The sequence below is a fragment of the Gymnogyps californianus genome, chromosome 5, assembly GCF_018139145.2.
Source record: "Gymnogyps californianus isolate 813 chromosome 5, ASM1813914v2, whole genome shotgun sequence".
Taxonomy (NCBI): Eukaryota; Metazoa; Chordata; class Aves; order Accipitriformes; family Cathartidae; genus Gymnogyps; species Gymnogyps californianus.
Genome location: NC_059475.1, coordinates 40,416,827 through 40,435,535, shown reverse-complemented (window position 1 = coordinate 40,435,535; position 18,709 = coordinate 40,416,827). Strand labels below are relative to the sequence as shown.

At 36.3% G+C, this 18,709-nt stretch overlaps 1 protein-coding gene across 2 annotated transcripts in view; it reads left to right on the top strand.

Moving 5' to 3' along the window:
• The window catches only part of PRKD1 (protein kinase D1), a 150,248-nt gene that overhangs the window by 84,353 nt on the left and 47,186 nt on the right, over positions 1-18,709 (top strand). For both annotated transcript variants that reach the window (XM_050897979.1, XM_050897978.1), the window contains exons 3-4: positions 17,196-17,327; positions 18,064-18,224. In XM_050897979.1, the coding sequence (XP_050753936.1) occupies positions 17,196-17,327; positions 18,064-18,224 (293 nt within the window). The remainder of the gene's footprint in view (positions 1-17,195; positions 17,328-18,063; positions 18,225-18,709) is intronic.

Sequence of the window (18,709 nt, the reverse complement as noted above, 5' to 3'; positions counted from 1 at the left end):
ATTGTCATACCAGATTTCCTCAGTGTGATTTCCTGAAGCTGGAATCCCAGCTTTCATCAACTTGCGTCTGCTTTCAATCTTCCTCCTGTCCTACTGCAGGAGTTTCCTGTGAAGAGTAATTGCTAAGACATGTTTTCTAAATTGACGTGCTGTAATACCAGCTCCTAAACACTACAGCAAAAGTAAGTAAAAGATCAGCCACGCAGTACCTGTTCCAATATTATAGAATTGGAAATAGTTTCCTCCCCCAATTGCACATGAACTTTAACATTGCAGAAATTGCTGGATTTAGACAGACTCATCTGCTAACAGTTCAGTGTTTTTCACTAGACACCGCTGTGCTCAGAAGACTTACTTTCTCTCTAAATACAAAGGACAGCAAATGAAATTTGTAATGTGTCATGGCCTGACTGATGATTACACTATTACAAATGAAAGCCTTCAGTCAGATGTCTCAAGTTATACAACAAATTAAATACATTTCCTCCATAAACACTCAAGAGCATCAGTGTCCTCCCACAGATGAGGCTTAACTAAATGCAGCAATTCATTTCCGCGATGTTAAAATTCGTGTGTCATGGAGGGGAGGAAAGTATTCCCAGTTCTGCAACACTGGAGAAGAGAAAGAACTATATAAACAGTCTGTAATGTTCAGGAAAGTATTCAAACTAATGCAGGCAGTTTTTTATTGAAATATATTCAGACATAGTTTCAAATTATTATAGATTTTGGCAATAGTGCATCACAAAGTAGCTGAAGATGTGTTATCGCTCCTTTTTAATAAAAAAAAAAAAAAGTCTCCCAAATACAGGGCCATACGAATATTTTTCATGATACTTAATAATTTGGATATGCCTTGAATATTTATTTTGAAGGGAGGAAAACCCCCTCTAAAAACAGGAGAGATTGGCCTTGAGCACTACAGTGGATGTTATGGAGCACTTGAGCAGTGGGAAGGACAAAATAAATGCAGTATATGTTCAGATGCTTATGTTGAACTGGTTGAAGTGTTTTTATTTCTAGCCCACATTGCAAATATCTAAACAGAATATACATTCTAAAGTTCTGTAAATTCAAGGTATATTATGGTAATTATTTTTGAATGGCATGTCTGAAAGAGGCAGTAGAACATAGTGTTACTGCTACAGCTTTGCTGCTGAAAACTCTGCACTGTGGGTAAACATCCCCTGAGGCACTGATATCTGATGTCAAAAGCTATACTGATCCACTGCATTCATTTTTTATTGCACATGTCGATACTGGTCAGGATAGAGAAAGCTGAACTGTCAGTCCTAGTACTACGGGGTTATACAATCAGTTCATGTCCCAGTACTATGCATTTTCTAATTTTCATTGTAGTTTACTTAATTACTAAGGCTGGACAACCTGTGATTAATTTTTTTTTTTTAATTGTACTTATGTTCTGGGCAGTTTAAGGAATAATAAATATGGTCATCTTCTGGTTTAGAGCTTGTGTTACAGGTTCTTGAAAGATATGAAAATTTATCTAGAAAAATTTATGGTTGAGAGGAGTTGCTCATTGTAGTTGAAGCACTTTAGTCCATTTTAGGGAAGAAAATTGTACCTGCGGATGTCATACAATATAACTGGAACAGTTTGTGGTAGAGCTAGAGGTTTCTGGTGAAACACAAGAAATTTAATCAGTTCAGAATGCACCACCTGCTGTGCTTTTATATTCATAATGAACATTATTAATTGCATTTTGCATTGGTGCATTATGCAGTAGGATTTTAATGGAGTGTAAGAATCGCGTAACTCGCTGAACTAATGTTGTGTGTCTGTCTGCTGACCGGTCCAGAGGAGATAAGCACAGGCTATTGCAGTCAGCCAGATGAATCATCGTTCAGTGCCAATATAGATTCTGGCATTTTGGAAGTGAAAGGTTGGGCATTGTGATGAAGGTGGAAGCAAAAGGGTATATTGAGTTACAGATTCAGTCAGCTGCACATTAAAAGAGGAAAATAGAACTTTCGTTATGAATATTAGTAACCCTCATAAATACAGTTTTATTTTTACCTCTTGTATTGTTTTCTTCCTTTTATTTTATGTATTTTTAAAATATTATCTGTTTTAACACTTTGTTTCAGTTGACTACATGGGATTCTGATAGTGTTTGTATAGGAGATATGGGAACACTTCAGAAATGTATTCAAAGCACAAATTTGTATGTTGAACCCAGTTGGTTTATTAGGCTGCACTCCTGGGCAGTCATTGAACAGTATCAATAATACCATTCTGTCAGTAACTTATTGCTTGCCATGTTGCTGTTTCCTTAGCTGTGCATTTTCTATTTCATTTCTTCTTCAAAATGTTGGAAAAGTTCATTTGGTCTCCTGATGTACAAAAGAGGAAAGTTCTTTACTAGTGCTGTGGAAATCTCCACTAACGTGTTCATTGAATCCGACATTTACTTAGTTAAATTGCATTTCAGACTGAAAAAGGATACGAATCTTTGGAGAAAGGATTTTATCAAGTTATATTTGTAGGAAGGGTTCCTTTTGATTAGAATACTCTCAAAAATTAGTAGGCAGCCCAAACCAGGAAGCAAGGTACAGAAGTTGCAGTCAAAGTCATAATCAAAGATGACTGTAAATGAGTACTCAGTCATTCATAAACACTGAAAGGAAGAGATACCAAAAGTTGCATCTTTGTAGGTGTGTCTGTCTCTAAAATGCAGTCTTACTGTTTGCTCAAGAAAAGGAAGTAAATTTATGTAAGGTGAGCTTAAGTTGAAAAGTGTTCTTCAGTCTTGATGTGTTTAAGTAGTATTTGCTACAAGCTTCAACTGAACCTGTGAAAAGGTAACTTTCATGTTCCACTCATGAAATAAAGGATGCAAATGCAAATCACCAAAATAACATAATGTAAAATTCACAATAGATTTGAACAGAATGGAATATGTTTGCTCTGATAAACTCACTTCTTTAAGCTTAACTCCTAGTTTTTGAAGCTTTTTGGTATTCTTTTGACTAGCCTTTAAAAATGATTTATTTCAACTGCCATTTGTTAATGCCAATAAAGAGAAGTTAATGATTGAGAGGTACAGTCCTTTATACCCTTTTTTTCTGGAGAAGTTAAATAGTTAAGAAGTTTTTACATTGTTATTACATGAGATTTGGGTTGTAGATGAGTTAACCTCTTTCTAAAATGAAGGATATGTTGAAGTTGTTATTTCAAGCTGTCTGTAGATGCAACCACCACCACCACTTCATCTGTGTATTTGTGACCTTTTTTGGATGAATTATATTTGCCATTTTTCCCTTAAATGGAAGCACAGACTCTATAGAACAAGCTGACAAATGAGAGTTGCTATGGCTCTGTACTTCTATACTCTGACTCTTTTTGAGTTCTGTTTTTCGAGAACTTCGAGGAAACCATTACTTTAGATGCCTTCAGACCTATATTCTTGCCAGCATAGTTTATGTCCTATGCTATACTTTGTTCGTGAAAGTTTATTAAAAACTGCTGTGCAAATTTGCCAAGTCTTTTCATGTTATAGAGAGCAAAAAACAATTTTATATTTACAGTTTTAATATGAGTTTGCTTATAAAAATTCTATCTATTTTTACTGGGGCAAATTTACATTAGGATGTAAGAGATTTTTGCCCGCCGCTGGAAGGCAGATGATAAAACGTTAGCATCTTGTGCAAATTAGTGGAATGTACTTCATCTGCTTGCTGTGAGCAGTTGTGCTGAACTTGGCAGGATTCCTGAAGCCAGAAAGTCAAATAGCAGCTATTTGATGTTCCCTTGCTGAGCTGATGAGGGCAGGAATTGATCCGCTGCTTTTGTTAAGAAGCTGTTTCTGTTTTAATATCACATAGATGGTACACCACCTGATCATTAGATGCGGACATTTTATTTGGATTCAGTACAGTTTATACTGTCTTGTATATGATAAAATATATTGAACTGAATAAAAGCTGTGGATAACTATACAATTATAGTAAATGCCATATATCAACATATAACTGGATTGTAATGTTAGTTCAACTGCCAGCTCCTTGAGATAAACATTATGATGTTATATCTTTGAACATCATTCTATAGTACGCATATAGTTGGTCACAGTTTGCGATTTTACTTCATTGTGATTGAAAAGCATCCTTCTCTTGGTGTCTTCATGGCTATGTTAACATGCTCTTTTTCTGGTGTCTTTGAGAAATACAACTATCTTTTCTCTATCCTGTCTAAGATGATATCTTTTACAATTATTCTTCCTCTATGTCCTTTTAATTGACTCTAGCTGTCATCTTTTTTTGTATTTCTGTAGAGGTAAGGCTCATTACTGATTAGGTTGAAGTGGATTGATGTTGTATCCCTTACTGTTCATTAGCCTACCTCATTCTTGGATCATGAATTTCAGATAGATAGCTTTGTGTTTGAAGTTCTTAGGACTAAAAGATTCTTTCCTTCTTTGCTTATGTTTTGCCTCATTGTCTTTTCTTCAGCTCATAAGTGTTAAAATTGTTACCTTCTGGATACGGACTTCAAGATTCGTATTTTTTCTGCATCAGCAGAATCTTTCTGAACTCCCCCTCCCGTCTTGCCTTACCATTCTTTTCTTTCTGCTGCAGGAGGGAGTAGGTAAAAATAGGATGAAAAAAAAGGATACCCTATCAACATCACTTCCTTATATTCTCTGGCTGCACCATCGACAGTACAGACTGAGTAAAATGATATGCGACAGGCAAAGGTTAGTAGGGAAGCAGTTAATGTGTCAGCTTTGCTTCTAGTGCTCTTACAGAAATACAGGCCATGCTAGTTATTCTTCCTTGGATCTTTCTATATGTTTTTAATATTTAATGATTATTTCAGCAGCAGAAAATCTGAAATAATTGCAAGATTTTGTGAACATGGATTGCAAGAAAGCACGCAATGTATTTCTTCATAGGAACAAAATTACCTTTACGCTTTTAAGTAAGCTTTTTGAACTCTAATAATTTCTCACTCATGTCAAGATTTTAGATGTCATTTTTAAAGCTTGATTAGTTGGTAAGCATAAACAGTGTCATTTTGTATTTATTAAAAAAATTAAACTAATTGTTGGAAAAAATACTATTGGTAGGGAAGGTGAATTTTCCTTAAGAGAAGCTACACAGATCCTTCTGTCAGGACAGGACCTTTTTATGAGAGGTCACAGTTCCAATGCAAGCTAATAGATCAGATATCCTACATAGTACACCTTTAATTGTCCGATTTTTGGAGATAATACATTTTCAATTTATTTGTGTGCTGTTTAATGAAAATATCAAGTTTTCTGTTCAGTTGAGATAGCATACTTGGTTTTCCAGAAGTCATACAAAACTTTCTTTTCCAAAGGCTCATAAAGAAACTATGCTTTCACGAAAGAAGAGGGTAGATACTCAAATGGATAAACAACTATTTATGACTTAGGAAACAAAGGGTAGAAATACATGCTGTTTTCACAGCGGAAGCAGGTCACTAGCAGAGGTTCTTAGGTCTGTGCTGTTAAATACATTCATACATGATCTGGAAAGCATGACTAGTAAAGTGTCAGTGTCACCCCAGATGAAATTCAGTATAGATCAATATAAAGTGTCAGGGGAATTTCTTGATTTTTATCTATGTAACGAGGGGCTCGGAGTTACCTGATACTACCAAAAATTGAGAAGTTCAAATTATAACATGAAAATATCGTCTTAGTGCTCAGTACCAGTCAAGAAAAGCAAATACAAGTCTTGGAATTCTTAGGAAAGGAATAGAGACAAAACAGAAAACGCTTGTAATGTCACTGCCCTTGTGTCATCTGTCTTTGTGACCTCCTCTCTGCTTCAGAGAGTGCTTGTGCTACAAAGCGTGGGCATCTGAGGTGGTGGTCTGGGGAAATACCACCAGATGCTGATGCTGCTTTGGGAACTCCTCTTTGAAAGGCAGGACTCCAGGCTTAGTAGATTTTGGTCTGATCCAGTCATTCTTATGCTTCTGTATTCTTATTACAAGATTTCACTGAAAAGAAACATTTTTCAAGTTACCTCAGTTTAACAGGGCTAACATCAATGCCTGCAAATTTTCTGTGTTGTTATGATTAAGGTAGAATAAGCAATTACATGATTTTTAATTATTATGCATCATTAAGTTGTATAGCCAGCTTTCCAAGAAAGGTGGATTGAAGTTGAGTACAGTTCATGACAGTTACATTCATTGCAGTTAATGCATTAGAAAAAAGCCTATCAGCTTCTAAAGTCTAATTAATTCTTGATGTTCATTTTATGTCATATAGTAAGTATATATTTTAAAACCTCTGAACTTAAAAAAAACTTATTTTCCTTAAAATATCTTATTCTCACTTGGGTGAGGCAATTTTTTTTCCTTTCTTACTCATTTTTACTCAGTTTTTTTAATATGATACACATCACATTTACTCTTCTTTAAAAGGTTTTAGATATTATCATTTTGACTGAGTCTAACACAACCCACTTAGTAACAGTAGCTCAATAGATTATTCAAGTATTATGCTTCAGCAGCCCCCACTTCAGCTGATCCTTTCTCAAAAGACTTGAGGTAATGAATGAAACTTGGAGTCAGTGGTACATTGTCCTATATTTTAATGGATATTTTTATGTTCATTTGGGCTTTTAATGGGATGGTATCATCTGGTTAGCATTCTGAATCAATATGAAATGCTTATAATTAAAAAGGCGTTGATGGGGAAAACTAAAGTGCATGTTAATACAAAACGTATTTCCATCAAGGGATGAATCAACTCCATTTACTGTTTTACAAATTTATTTAATCTATTTAGTCTTTCCTTACTCTATGGTGTGTGAAACTTGGACATGGCTATAAATTATTTCACAGGATGTGTCTTTAATAGCACTCGAGCTTTTCTTAAAGGTAAAGTGGCAAAGTCCTATAAATCAGCGGTCTTCAAATTTTTTTTATTGTGCAGCCCATCACTAAAAATTTTTGAGCGTACACCCCCGTTATTTATTTATTTATTTATTTATTTATTTATTTATAACTTACATGTGTTGCTGAAGTTGTAGTATTTTCTTCCTGCACCCTAATGGCTTTGGTATTTTGAAAGAGCAAATAGCAATACACAGTCTCATGGTTATTTCCAATAAATGACGTTTGCAACCCTTTGTGGTAAGATATACATCTTCTTTTAGGAAGTGCTTGAGGTTTGTAGCTAAAGCAGGTCTGAGCACAAACAAGCAAACCTCCTTCCCTTGGAGAATGTAACAATTTGAAACGGAAACTAAGGAGGAAGAGACTCAGGAGCTGCCACAGGTTGCAATCTGCTGTTTTTTATATCTGGATGGTAGTGTGACTCAAGCCTGGAGACATTGTCATTCCAACTGAAATCTGACTCACTCTGGCTCTTAAAGAAGCCCCAAGAATGTTTCTGTTAACCTAGTTAAGGTGTAACTTGTTGCCAAAAAGAACTTTGGAGAGCTTGCCTGCCTCTTAGGACATGAAGACTCCTATCACTCTAGTTTGTTGCTGCAGAAGATTGTACTACAGGGATTATGTTTGTTTCCTGGTTTGGTTTTTTGGCTTCCTCCTCTTCTTGAATCCGGTAAACTCTTACTCATTTCCTCTCCAAATGAAACAATTCCAGTCTTTTAATCTCTCTTTATATGGAAGTCTCTTCCATGCCTCCAGTGGTTTTTCTCATCTGTCAGTTCTTCTCTCTTACCATACTTCTTTTTGGGTCGGTCTCACAGAAACTGAACACAGAATTTCAAGTGAGGAGTATGAATATCACCATTTCCCAATGTTAACTTAAATCCCATTTATTTATGTGCATGGGTGAAATCCTGAGCAAACCTATTAAGTCAGTAGAACGCTTTTGTTATCTTCAGTGAAGCAACGATATATTCTCTAAACATTTTGCATATCTTTTTGACCTTCCGATCTACCTGGCCAGGCACTGGAGGTGTTTCCATGGTGAGTCATTCCGAATTGTTATAATCCATTTAAAAAAATTAACCACAGTTCAGAGCAATAATTCATTTATTTCTTCCAGGTTATGTCATCTTGGGCATTTCCTGTGCAAATTGTCCATTTACTAAGTATTGTTAGGTTCCCTTCTCCCTTTCCTGGTCTTCTCCTAGAAAGATTAAAGTGGGTATGAGAAAACGCAATGATTATATACAATCATGTTTCTGTTCCTTGTCTCCGATGGTCCCATATCAAAGATCTGAGACCTAAAGAAAGCATTATTAGTCAGGCAGACACTAAAGCATGTGCCAGAAGTAGTTGTATATTTCCAGGATTAGTTGTTTCATCACCTTCCCAGGGCTCGAGGTGAGACTGACTGGCCTGTAGTTCCCTGGGTCCTCCTTGCCCTTCCTGAAGGTAGAAGTGACACTTGCTTTCCTCTAGTCTTTGGGTACTTCTCCCAGTCGCCATGTTCGTTGAAAGATTGTTGAGAGTGGCCTCGCAATGACATCAGCCAGATCCCTCAGCACTTCTGGGTGCATCCCGTCAGGGCCCATGGACATCCGATGATACCATGCAAAAAAACCCCCACCTGTGTATATTCTGTATATAATGATATGTATTTATGAATTCTTAGGGTAATTTTAAGAGATAGCTGAACTTTTGCAGATCATTCATATTAAAGTGTTAAAAATAGTTTAATGTACACAGGAGTTCCTTAGTGAGTTCAGCATAAGATTGTATTTTTAATTCCATTATACTTTTAGCCATTAGCATTTATTGACCGTGTATACTTTTAGCCATTAGCATTTATTCACCATATAACAAACCATTTTCTTGACCTTTTATGAAAGAAACTTGAAGGAATTAGATAAGTTTTACAAGTGCTACTAATTCTTTTTGAGCGCCTCTTCTTTTTGAGATGTATAATTCTGACAGTGACCATGTAATCCATCACTTGATTTTTTCAGAAGCCTTGGTAAAGAACTGCGAAGACCTTACAAAACAAAGTCAGAGGAAATAAAGATGTAAAAGACTCATAGTGTTTATGATATTAATTTAGATCAGCGTAAGCACAGAAAAGGAGCAAGAGGCTTTATTTTTAATTTGGAGGTGCTCCTTATTGCCAGTAGTCAGAGTTAGTTTTGAACACTGCATCAGTAGCTCCAGTAAACTTGCGGAGTACTTAATTTTGTTTTCCTATGCTAAATTAATACCACTGCAGTGTAATTTTATGATTAACGCGGCCTGAATCCGTGAACTAAGGTATTGCTGTTTTTTCCACTTGGGTGAAAAATGGGTAAATTCATAAAGAAAGAATTCTGTGCTGGGATTTCAAATGAATATAAAACCTACTGTGCTGTATAGTTTGTAGGTTTGAAACTGTAGAATCATTCTCAAATGAATAGAAGTACATTAAAATTGAACTTTAAAAATTCAGAATGTACAGATGAATCAAGCACGTTGACTCATAAATGTTAATCTTTTATTAAAACTCTCCATAAACGTCTGAGCTAGCACTGGACAAATGATTGCAAATGCTTTATTATCTCCTACTGTTTATTGCTTAAATCTCACGTCACAGGTGAGACAATGTAAACAACAACCCACAGTGAATCTGAATACTGGGGTTTATTCAAGAACCAAGGAGGTCAGAGCTTTTCTCGTATTTGAATGCCTCCCACACTGGCTCATTTGCTCCCTTCCCAGCCTTACATTCACTAGCTGCCCACTGCCCCTCCCATTAAGGAGGTAGCTGCTGGCCAGGGAAGGCTGGGCACAAAGTCGTGTTTGTTCCTGCTGTGCCACTGCTTGCAGCTACCAGTCTTGGGCATCATTGACCAACATGCATGGATGTCCCCTGGCCTCTATCTCCCTGATCTCTGGGATCTGCCCCCACTTCCAGCATGTTATGTCTAAGCAGGATCTTCACCTTCGTCTTTCTAACCCCACTTCTTTTTGAGATGACTGCTGCTTTTTGGGGACCTTTCTTTTCCACCTCCTCTTCTTTCTAGACCCTCAAGCTCACGGTGTTTCCAATCTAAGTAGTCCATGTGCAGAAGCACAACATGTGATCAGCCTTGTAGTTAGTGGTTCAGTTGCCTGTCTGTCACTGGAGGATTGAGGGCATGCCACTTTTCCTTAGTCTGGGTGTTATAAAAAACTGCAACTAGCCTGTACCAGTTGCAGTTAGCAAGTAGGAGGCTTCTGCTTGAGAGTTCAAAATTCAATTCTGAAAATTTATCTCCCCCTCCATCCCTGCCTCCTACAGCCAATTACCTGCCAACTGTTAGCATTCCTAATTTAAGCTATTTTTCACCTAAAACATCGGGATAAAGCAGTAATAGGTAAGGAAAACAAAATGAAACTTATTGGATTAGAAAGATTTTCCTGCATGTAAAATTTAGAGTGCTGAAGTACTCGCATACATATCCAGAAAGCTCATTACATCCAAATTTTCCATATCCAAGTTCCCTTATTTCAGAGCAGAACAAACAAGAAACAGAGTGCTTATAAATCTGTAAAGATTTTAGGAAGTTGTAATTTCTGTTATGTATTAGGGTCTTGATAATCTTAGTTTAATTTTTAAATCAGGTTCAAGATGGAGATCAGAGATGAAATCTTTGGCTTATATGAACTGCCCTAGCTCTGCTGACTTTGCTGGGACTCTGAAAACTCAGACTGTTTTTGATTGCCAGGATGGAATACCGAAAAGAATAAAATGCTTTCCTTTCTCTTAGCCCAGTGAAATTGTATATACAGTCATTAATTGTTATGGTTTAATCAGTGCTTGAAGTGGAATAGTGCATAATGGTATGTTATATTTATTTTTTAAGTGGTGGATGCCAGCAGTTCTTGTAGGGAAGGACTCGGTTACAAGTGCCTGTGGGAAGTCAATGGGTTACGTTACTCTCAAAGGCATTCCAAATGGGAGATGGTAGCAGGAGAACGTCTGCTTTTTATAGCTGCAAGATGCTGCTAATCATGTGTTTGATGGTTTCTTATGCTATGAGAGGCGTGGATGCTAGATGACAGCTCCCATTACGTGAAGCTCTGTTGCTCATAATAACAGGATCTCACCTCTGCTAATAGGCTTTTTGGACTTGGAACTCAAAATGATCAGTAAATCATTTGCCTCTTTCTGATAGCAGGACCTTGCCTCTGTGAGTTGCAATGGCTTCTTGTTCTCATTTGCAGCTGTGCTGAATGATAGATCTGCTCCTGAGCCCAGAATAAGGAGTACGAGCCATTAACAGCCAAGTCATTAACAGACTTGATGAAATAGTCTTGTCAAAACTGTTGTAGTTTCAATGTGTGTGTTTTGGTGATACTAGGAATGCTTAAATAGGTGATGACAAGTTAGCCTGAGAGTTAACAGTGTAACAGTATCATATTAAGAACATAATATTGCAAACTTTTCTGCAGAGTAATAAGTTTTTCAGGATATGGTTGTAGGCATATTTGGAACCCCTTTTTTTTTACTGCAAAATTTTATGTACAGCCAGAAAGTTGCCTTCACAGCATCAGTGCTCTGTCAAAGCAAAAGGATAGCCTAACATTACAAAAGCTTTTTTGTTAATAAGAAAGGTCTCCATTTAGTTTGAAAAAAATATACATATCTTTCTCTTCATCAGCAGGGCTTTTATTTTTTCAGTCAATAACACAGGAATATTCTGAAAGTTAAAACTTTGATTGTTAGTGGCTATATGAAAGTCTTTCTAGACATGTAATTTTAAAAAGTAACTAATTACATTAAGATGATGGAAGAAGTGTAAAAGAAGAACCTAATTCATATACGACTGCTTCTGGAATTGCATGCTCTAAAAATTTAAGCTGTGCTAGGTTTAGCCATAGAAAGTCAACTATGCCATACAGGTGGCAGAACAAGAAATGTGAATTATCCATGTTTATACAGATTAAAGATTTGTGTAACTTGCTGGTTAACATAGCTGGTTGTCATAGTTCCAGATCAAGTTCTGATGACACACTAGTTTCAGTGAATAGTGCTCTGAAATAACATCATTTCATGAGACAAGAAAACAGAATGCTGTCTGCAGAGCCTGATAAGAACGCATAAATCTGAAGCCTAGAAAAACACTATTTTTACCTTAAAAATTAAAACCCAAAACACTTTCATGCCTTTCAACAGTGGAACATTACCAAAACAGTTTCAAAAGAAGGAGAAAGAATGATGTTTTGTATTCTTCTTATTGCTGTATTCTGCAGTACTTGCCAAATTCAAAGCTTTCTTAAAATAAAATGCATTTTTCCTCCCTGCCTTTTATTTTTGAGTATTTATCATGTCAGTATAAAATGATATGGCTTTTTTAATATATCATTATATAAAACAATATGTAAGTTCCAGTTATTCAGCCAGGAGGGTTGAAATGTAGAATAAGAATGGTGTTTATCACTGCTTATCTTTACCATTGGTATCTTTTTTTGATAATGCTGGAAGCATCCTAGAACTTGCCTCAGTTACCTTTTCAACCAACAGATTGGTGTTCCTCATCTAGTGGTTTGTTGTAAAGTTCAATTTCTTGCTGACCTTCTCTATGGGTGGTGCCTCAGAGTATCTTTAAGCTGTGCAGTAAGTCCTCTAGTAGCAATTTGTTGGGATGCTGGTCTACACCCCCTTGTATTCCAGCCCCAAAACTTGGTAATAAGGTAGGATCTAACAATCCTTCACTGTTCCCTGAAACTGTTCCTGCCTTTCCGTGCTTTGTCTTTGGTTTCTAGAGCTTCTAAGTATAACTTTCAGGACCCTTCAGTCCAGGTGGACCCTTCATGGAGCTCCTCCTCCCTTATCACAGAAATATAGTTCAGGTGTTCTCACAGTTCATGGTAGGTGAACAGTTTTGCCAGTCAACTCATCCCTGCTGAGTTTTAACTCCAATACATGGTGTTGTAGCAGATACGGCAGATGCAGGAGGGTGAGTTCACCATGAAAATGACAGCCTAACCTGCTGCAGAGCTATTTAAATCCAGCCGTAATTCAGCACAGACTATTTACTTTTCTGTCAAGGAAAAAAGTCCCAATGTTAATTCAATAATCAATTAAACACTTAGACAAAATTTAAGCTTCCATTGAAAGGCAATTTCTTTGAAAATTGATCATCTCTGTTTTGCAATGTGTACTGTACAATAAATTTTAAGGACATTTAAATTGAAGGACATGCAAATGAAAAAACTAAATATGTAATACTGCGTGTTTATAATAACTGGTACAACAACTTCAAGTTCAGTACTTTGGGAGGTTTCTTTACATTTGATTTCTGCCTCCCTAAAATTGCATTAACATTATTACTGCTAAGTGTAGTATTTATTTGTAACATGAACTAAACAAAAGATATAATAAAGTAATTTCTAAATTACTTTTTTAGCCTTGGGAGTAGAAACATTTTTTTATTACAAGAGTATGAGCCATGATAACCCATTAATTAATTTGCAGGGAGACCAGAAGGTTCAGTTACAGCTTTAATAGAAAGGATTTAATTATTTCTTCACCGTTTATGAAGGGATGGTGGAGGGCGGGAAGAGACAAGTACAACAAAAATGCAGTTGAGAGAATGACAACAACAAAATACTTTCCATCCACTTAACAGCTTCAGATGGAACTGAATTCAGGACACAGGAAGAGAGCCAAATGATCAAATCCCTAAGGCAAAGCTGCTTGTGGGAGGTTTTAATTTCAGATGTGCTTCTACAGAGGTATTGATATTTGCTTTTCACAAAAACTAGTATTTAATATAAAGATATATTAAAATATTTTTAATCCATTATCTAAATTATTAAGCTAAATTGAAGTTACTGCTTTTTCTAAGCTTAGTTGTGTTTTTACTGTACTGTTCATACTACTTGAAAAACCACCTAGTAAATCCATGTAAAACTCCTCCCCAATCTTCCAATTTAGCAAACGTCATTTGCTCAAAATAGAATTTAAATACATGCCTAACTTTAGGTAGATATTCAATGAAATAGGCATAAACTTACATACATACTGAAATCCTTTGCTAGATTGAGACTTACACTTCTTTTATTTTACACATCACTCTTGTTTTAATAGTGCTTTGATTATTACTTGTATGCTTTTAGAAACAACCTCAGAAAAGTCTATTTTTATAAACAAAAAGTTTGCATCTCTAAAATTCACATATATGTTATCAAAATTCATGGCTATCATGTCTGAGGGTCTTATAGTAGGGTCTTCCTTGTCTTCTCCCTTGGGGAGATATGCGTGCTCACTGAGTATCTTGTTTTAGTAAGCTTTTTGGTTTTATGTTTGTTATGTGCAAATTTAAACTAGAGACACAATAGCAAAGAAGTGTACATTGCAGTTCTATTGGAAGCTGATGGGGCATGGTGTTCCAGTTTTGGTGCTTATCCTTGAGAAATCTCCCAGATACATAGCTTTTCCATGATCATTTTGTTATGCGTAGAAGTGTAGATGTTAATCACAATATTCTTCGTAAAGCTGTAGGTAGATATACTGTGCAAAATCCAGAATCAAAAGTCCTGAACAGAAGGGCTGAGGCTCTGAACTTAGATTGAAACTCTGAAGGAAACAAGTAGGGAGATTCGAAGGCTCAGTGACGTGTTTATAGCGGTCTGCATTGCTGAGGAGGTATGTTGTAGGATGCTGTATGGCTTGAATTTCCAAAATGCTGGAGACCATGTCTTCACAAGTATATCACAGTTTCATAGCCCAAACAAGAGGAGAGGAAGGTGTGAATTACCAAGGCCCCAAATGACTCCTTGGTAGTCTCTAGGAGAACAGATGACAGAAAATATCCCTGTCAGCTGCTTCCATATGAGACAACAGTGGAGAATCCAACCTCCTAACCTGTAGGCTGACCAGCACAGATGCTAGCGTGTATTTTCTGTGCAGAGAGGTTACAGCATGGCTGTGAACTCCTGAGTGTTTTCCTTGCTCCTCCTTCTCCAGTCCAACTTTTCTAAAGAACAGTTCAGTATGATTTTTATCTATAATTTGATCTCATCCAGCTGCTGGGCTATTGTAGCTCAATTGGTATCCGTATGCAGTAGGACCGTAGAGGTGTCTGTTGCCTGAATGTGGCACCTTTTCCTCCTGGTGGCTGCATACTGGTGATATAGAGGCCCAGAAAAATGAATCCTTCTCGAACTCCACAAACCAATGATCTACTGGGGAGGTGTTGTCCTAGTTCCTATGATATTGCTTCAATATGAAATTAAATAGGGAAGTTAATATGCCTGTATTTTGTTCTGTTTGTACAAGTGAAGAATAAATACATATTTTTATATTTTAACTAACATCAAAACACATTTTAAAGTTTGAGTGCTTGATCTTTCAACATATTCTTTGATTCGGTCAGAATTGCAGAAAAACATCTGGATATATGCACAGAAAAGATGGTTGACTTTAGGTCCTAGACAAGGTAAAATCACAAGAATTCTGTTCAACATCTAAAATGCATTCTGATGAGTTGTGTTTTCTAGTATACCTAGGAGAGGATTGCCATTACAGAGTGAGTGTTGCCTTAACAGTGAACTTAACCGCTGTAGTCTGGGAAAAAATAGAAAAATAACATACTTGAACAAGTATCCTTATGTGTTTGGAAGCCCTTGAGGCTGAAAAAAATGCCTGGCCTAACATTGTTAAATAAATATAAAAACTTTTATTTCAGATTCGGGATGTTCTAACACGTCGAACTGTTTTATGAAGTCCTAATTTTATGAATTAAGTAAGCTTTTTAACATGGCTTATTATGAAAAATAAGAACAGAATAATTCTGGGAAAAGAAAATGAAATCCTGAATTAAACAAACTGTTAGGTGATTTGGATTGTTTTAATAAAAATTAAAAAAAAGAAGGTTTGATATCATTGGAGTCATTGGATCCTACTTTTGTGATGGTACTCCGAATACCTCTGTTAAAAGATCCCTAGACTGGTTGAGACTAGAAACATATTTTTCTGTGGACATTTTTGGAAAAGTTTTTCTGAAGAGTAGCAGTTTTGTGCACAGAAGGAACTGAGTCCAGGGCATAGATCTTTATTGGTACTCCGCTCTAATTAGTTAAAAACCTTTTCTTGATTGGTATGCAGATTTTTGGTCCTCTTTTCATTAATACACAAGGAACAAGCCAGGGGCTAAGGGTATTTGGATCTTTTAGGAATTCATTTGAACTGAATCATTAAAAAAAATGGTTTTTTTTCCTCTCATTTGCAAATCAGGAGTGTATTTCTGTTGAGAGACAAAGCATTTCTGTTAAGTGGCTACATACCTGGTTCATTCATACTGATATCTGTGGAGAGTAAGCACACACAAATCACCCGTTTAAATGGCAGTCTGAATGAGATCAAATGTTTGCATACATGCTTAATGTTTAACAACATTTGACAGATACTATTTTTCATTAGACTATCTATTTAACATATTTAATAAGAAAAAGAAAAGATTTCATTAAAGTATATTTTTAAAAGTATTGTGGTACTGGCTGCGTCTGTATACTAAATAGTTCTTAAAACATTGTCATTGTTTATTTTTATAGTTTACACTAGTGCCTTTAACTAGCCCCTGTAACTTTTGCAATTGTTACACTAGTTGCAGGCTCACATCACTTTGAAAGGATTGGTACTTCAGGGAATGTACAGCAATCTTCCAGACTGCTCTGCAAGGTTTTTGTCTTTATTGATGATTGAGTCTATAATTACATGTTTTCTTTTTAAACTCTAAGGTATATTTTCAACTTGAGCGATCAGTTCACTGATACCAACATAGGCTGCTGAATCAGATATACCAAATAGTCAGCTGAAATGGCCCATTTTCAATACATTTTCCTTTTCTAAAAAAAAAATATGTTTCTTTACTGGATGTGTTCAGTTTATCTTATGTATGTATACCTTCAAGTGTAGTGAGTCAAGCCTGTAAGAATATTTTGAAAAATTTCCAACATTTGATTGAACTCTGGCTATGTCTGATAAATGTTTGATATACTATTATTCTCTAGTGTTTTATTGGAAAAATATTCTCAGAGAAGTTATTGCTGCAAGTTTGTAAAAGCAGCTTTATTCTTTTTCCAGTGGTCATTGTAGTATGAAGGTATATCATCAATCTTTTTATCTGCAAAATACAGTACAACAACCCATACAAAATTCAAAGTTCATCATCGTAGTGACCAAAAGGAGTTTTGCTTTGTTCTATGATGAAGTACCATATAAATGAAGCACGTTAGTTATGTTACTAATTTTATTAATTTTTGGAATGATCTTGTTGTTACAGCTTCTGCTACATTTGAAGACTTTCAAATCCGGCCCCATGCTCTTTTTGTTCATTCGTATCGAGCGCCAGCCTTTTGCGACCATTGTGGAGAAATGCTGTGGGGGCTGGTGCGTCAGGGACTCAAATGTGAAGGTAAGCTGAAGTGAGATGTGATTTTTCAGTCTCAGGAAGAGACCTGTCCATTCCACTTATGCGTGTTGTCTCTGATGATGCTTTTAAATTGGTTAGGCATCAGAAAAAAATTACAGTAGGTAGAGACAATAAGAACTGTCACAATAATTAACTGATTAAAGAACTAATCCTTTTGACTGCTGTGAGGCCTCCTAGATATGGGTCTGTGACCTGAAGTGCAAAAAAATTGGTCTATATGTATTTTTAAGAAAAGGTTTTCTGTGTCTTACACTTCCCTTATGAGCCTGAGCCTGTATGTCAGTCTATATCACATTAATTCAGATCATTTAACTGAAACTACTGTCAGTCCGTATGAGGTTGTAATAGCTATCTTTTCTCATTTTGCCAGAACTATTTGACTCCTGGCAGACTGTATCCAATGGAATATACCATTTGAAGTGAAAGACTTCCTTACCTCCCAAATGCTGATCACAGAAATTTCCTGCACTTTGAGACCATAGATTTTTGAAAAATCAAAGAAAAAACACTTCTTATAGATAGAACTATTTGGAGCTTATAACATTATCTCTCTAAAAGTTTGTCAAATGTAGGAGCTAAACCAGCAGAGTAGAGGAAAAAAGTTTAATCAAAAATAAGGGTGGTGTTTTTGAATTCTTGTTGTTTTGGAAAAAAAAAAAATTCTTTGCTTTTTCCAGTAATAAACCATAATCAGATGGTTTTAAATTTCTCTTTTCAGGATGTGGTCTAAATTACCACAAGCGATGTGCGTTTAAAATCCCTAACAACTGCAGTGGCGTACGGAAAAGGCGCCTGTCAAACGTCTCCCTAACGGGACTCAGCACCGTTCGGACAGTTTCTGCAGAACCCTCGCCCAGTGTGCCGGATGAAGCCCTTCTGGTATGGGATTCCCTAGCTATAGAGGCCTTGGGTGTTGCTGATAAGAAACAATGACACTTAGTGCTATAGGATCTGGTTTTGCCTGTTATAGACTACAGAGGAGGGTGGTATGTAAATTATAAAGCATTGCTGTGAGAAAAGGCATCTTGACATAAAAGGGAGGTCACCAGCTTAAGGTATGTGGGTTTAAGGTATGTGTCACTTCTGATACTCCCAGGAGTCTCCTCCCTTTGTCAAGAATTAGGTTATTTTGAAGGTCTAAAAGTGCCACCCATGCTAACGTGAGTAGTTGCATCTTGGAGGACGTCTTCTCTGGAACTAGAAGTTGAATTTCTGCTGTATCAGACCATTATATCCATTGGTTTACGATATAGGAAAGATTTGCCTCAGGAGAACACTGTGACCCAAACACCACGGTATCAAACTGAGTATGTCATAGTCAAGGCTGTAGATAATTAGTTGGAGCTTGCGTATTTAGCATATTT